At 42.7% G+C, this 4,309-nt stretch overlaps 1 protein-coding gene across 3 annotated transcripts in view; it reads right to left on the bottom strand.

The window, feature by feature from the left end:
• The window catches only part of Ltbp1 (latent transforming growth factor beta binding protein 1), a 379,032-nt gene that overhangs the window by 80,821 nt on the left and 293,902 nt on the right, over positions 1-4,309 (bottom strand). For all 3 annotated transcript variants that reach the window (XM_028773421.1, XM_028773422.1, XM_028773423.1), the window contains one exon: positions 1,899-2,021. In XM_028773421.1, the coding sequence (XP_028629254.1) occupies positions 1,899-2,021 (123 nt within the window). The remainder of the gene's footprint in view (positions 1-1,898; positions 2,022-4,309) is intronic.

Genomic DNA, 4,309 nt, shown 5'->3' with positions numbered 1-4,309 from the left:
TCTCTCTCTCTCTCTCTCTCTCTCTCTCTCTGTGTGTGTGTGTGTGTATATGTATTTCTATGTATATGCACATGGACATGCACAGATGAATGAGATGAATGTGTATTTAGGCAACAAATGTAGAGATGGGAGGATGGGCGTGATCTCAAAGTGGGTACAGGAGAAACCAGAGAGGGTGACAGATTGCATGAAGCACTAGAGAGCAATAATCTGGGAAGAGTCGGAGAAAGGCAAGTAGAGAGAGGGAGCAACAGGGAAGAGTGAAATGTGCCAACAGTGTATGAAAATGTCACAGTGAAATCCATCTCTATATACTGGCCAAACATCAACTGCAAAGTAAATAACCCTGGAAGAAGAGAAAAGAGCCTTGAAGAAAGTTAGCACAACTGAGACAGAGTGTAGCATCACAGAGAAAGGCCACCAAGCATCAGTGCTTTTGGAAATGCCACATAGAAGAGACAGGATGGCAGTAAAGCATGGCTTCATTTATTACTTGGACATTTCAAGTAAAAACAGGGTTTGTTTCCCACATCTGTCTGTCTACTGTAAGGATTTATATTGCTTGTCAACTTGACATGATCTAGAACCATCTCAGTGACAAATCTCTCAGCACGTGTAGGAGGGATTGGCAAGATTGGGTCAATTGGGATCGAAAGACCCATCCTAGCTGCCAAACTGCATAAAAAGGAGAAAGCAAGTTTATTACCAGCATTCTCCCACTCCCATCCCCCACCTCCTGACTGTAGACACAACATGATCAGCCATCTTGAGTTCCCACCACCAAGACTTCCCCATCATGATGGACTGTGCTCCCAAGTTATGAGTCAAAATAAGCCCTTATTCTCTGCATTTGCCAGGCATTTGTCCCAGCTAGGCAGAAAGTAATGAACACAGCTACTGTGCTGGTCTGTCCTAATTTCAAAATTCTGTCTTGCTTTGCCTATATAAGCCCAACCAGACATGTATGTTTGGCTAGACAGCTAGCAATCTATAAGAATTCATTATTATTAAAACATGGTACAATTGTTCTTCCCCACCTATACCATAGGCCTCTGAGGAATGGAAGAGGAGAGCAGATGCAAAAGTCACTAGCCCTCACTGACATAAACTGCAATGAATAAAGTGACTAAGGGAGCTGTAGAGAAGCCACACTCTGTTGCTGGACTCTAAAAGCCTCTTTCTAGAAATGTGTCTGAAAGTGTTTACCAGGAAACCTACACACTGTACAGCCCTTTCCCTCCAGGATGATTGACAGTTGCCTATTATCTGAGCAAAGTTAGGTTTCTTTCTTGTTTTTTATTTTTTATTTTTGTTTTTTTGTTTTATTTTGTTTTGTTTATATGTTTGAGACAAGGTTTCTTTGTATAACCTTGGCTATCCTGGAACTAGCTCTGTAAACCAGGCTGGCCTTGAACTCACAGAGATTCTCCTGCCTCTGTCTCTTGAGTCCTGGGATTAAAGATGTGTGCCACCACCACCTGGTGCAAAAAATTAAACTTTATAAAATTAAAGGAATTACCATTTAAGAGGTTTGTTTTAAAAAGAGATCTGCCAAAATGGTTTTAGATACTAATGAGAAGTTGGAAAAATTGTGGTAATACATTGGAGTATTTTTGGGCCTTTACAAATTATGGTTGGAGAGTTAACAAGAACAGGCGAAATGTATATAACATACAACCGACAAAAGGTAGATAAAAACCCTGCAGGTCACATACAGTAGTCAAGAGTTGTGATGTTTCTGAATCCACTACATATGTACCTACAATAAGGAGCCAAAGATGCTTCAAGGAGATGGATGGAAACAAACATAGGTGGCATGGTCCATTTTTAAGGCCAGCCACTCAGTTCTGCTCATGAAGGGAGTTCAAATGCCATGGGTCGTGTGATTGTAGTCTTACCTTGACAGTGTCTATGGTCTGGTGTGGGGCTGTAGCCCTTGTGGCAGGAACACATGTAGGAGCCTTCCAGGTTGGTGCAGGAGCCATTAGTACAGACCTTTGGCTGCAGGCACTCGTCCACATCTTGCATGATGTTGCATAACGGAAAGAAACAAGAAGAGAGGGAAAGAGAGCATGAATCAACCTTCAGAAGACCAGGTAGATTCTTCGACTTCCTAGGTGTCCTGACTGGAAGTCACAGCTGTGCTGCTGAGTACGCTGCTTCCCAGCCTCATTCACTATGAATGAAGAACGGACCAAATGAGCTGTACAAACAAATAAAAACATGGAGAGCCTGCTGTGAGTCAGGCTGCGGGTGGGGATGGTAATTTTAGGACAGTATGTCCTGCAGGATAACGTTTATCTTATGGAAGGGCTGGGGACCATTCTGTGAGTTGATGGGATCAGGAGGGTGGGAGGCTCTTCAGACACAAAAGCTGTGACTCAGGACCCAGAAAGACTCAGGGCCAACAAAGCCATAACTGAAGGAGGAAAGTCTTACACACCTCTATAGGGCAGTGAATTGGCATGGTAAAAACCAATCTAGGGCTGCTTCTTAGTAGGTTAATTGGGCAGCTAGAAGGTAGCCTGTAGATTATACAAACAGAAGCTACAGTCAAAGCAGCAACTACTACTAATGGAACTGCATAGATTGTTGTCTATAGTTGTAGCAAAATTAATAGGGAACCAGCATTTCAGGGAGGAAGGAACAGGCACTTAGAGAAGCTCAGTAACTTATCCAAGGTCATGGGATTAGACAATGATGATGATTCTGGGCCTGGGGAGGTGGTTTAATGGTTAAGAGCATTGGCTCTTCCAGGGGACCCAGGTTCAACTCCCAGTACTCATACAGCAGCTCACAACTATAGTTCTAGAGGACCAGATGTCCTGTTCTGACCCAGAAGGTGCCAGACCCACATGTGATGCAAATGTAGGTAAAACACCCATACACATGAAATAAAATACGATTTTAAAAAGAAAGAAAGAAAATAGTGGTTCTGAAGTTTGAACCCAAAGCCCATTTTAAAACAAACAAACAATGAGACAAACAAAGAAAAAAAAAACCTGCAATACGTTTCTGTCATGAGCGAAGTTAAAACCAGCAAAAGAGAGTGAATGGGTTTGGAGTGTTTTTTAATCATTTGCTAACCATATTTATATTGAAAGAAATTGTTTAAATTTTCACTGATTTCATTTAGCATCCATTCATTGAGTTCTTACTAGAATATTGCTACTAAGAAGAATGAGGATTGAAGAGAAAGCCCAACTGGTAAGGTGTTTGCCATACAAGTGTGAGGACCAGAGTTTTGAATCCCAGAATCCATGTAAATGTTGGCAGGCATAGTGGCTTCCTGTAATCCTAGCACTCAGGAGGCAGAGACAGGGAATCCCTGAAAAAGTTGTTTTGACAGACTACCAAAACCCAGCTATGGGGTCAATGAGACACCACGCCTCAATATATAAAGTCAAGACTGATTGATGAAGACTCCTAGGATCAACGTTGGACTTCCACATACACGTACACACACACACACACACACACACACATGTTCACACGTACATGTGAATTTGCATACACACCAAAAAAACAGTTTTGAATGCTGTGTCTCATTTGAAGGCTCTTAGGTCAATCACTTATGGTTGTTGTGGGAACATACATGAGTGTAGCGTTGATAATCTAAGGAGAAAAGTCTCAGAACTGATAAAAGTCCACTTGTCATTACAACTTAGTTTAAATATTCTTAGCCTATAACTTAATCAAAATATCTTCCCTCCTTGTGTCCCTGAGCCAGAGGAGTCAAGGACACCATGAGAAAATCTACGGAGTACACTAGCATGGGCCCATAGGGGCTCATAGACACTAAACTGCCAACCAGAGAGTATGCATGGGATGGGCCTGGGCCCTGAGCACATATGTAATAGTTATGCAGCTGGGTCTTTATGTGTGATCTCTGACAGCAGGAGCAGGGGCTGTCTGTGATTCCACTGTCTGCCCTTGGATCCCTTTCCTCTAACTGAGCTGCCTTGTCTAGTCTCAATAGGAGGCTTGATATGCCTAGGCTGCAACTTGATATGCCAAGGCTGGTTGATATCCAGGGGAGGTTCTCCCTTCTCTGAGACAAAAGGAAGAAGAGTGGGTGAGGGAGAAGGTGAGAGAGACTAGAAGGAGAGGAAGGAGGGAAGCTGCAATCGGGATATAAAATAAAAAAATAATTTAATTGATAATTTTTATTTTAAATGTGAGTGTGTGTGTGTGAGAGAGAGAGAGAGGGAGTGAGGGAGGTGGGGAGGGAGGGAGAGAGGGAGAAAGAGAGAGAGAAAGAGAGAGAGAGAGAGAGAGAGAGAGAGAGAGAGAGAGAGAGAGAGAGAGA

The sequence above is a fragment of the Grammomys surdaster genome, unplaced genomic scaffold (assembly GCF_004785775.1).
Source record: "Grammomys surdaster isolate TR1022 unplaced genomic scaffold, NIH_TR_1.0 227, whole genome shotgun sequence".
NCBI lineage: Eukaryota > Metazoa > Chordata > Mammalia > Rodentia > Muridae > Grammomys > Grammomys surdaster.
This window is presented reverse-complemented; position numbering and strand designations above follow the sequence as displayed.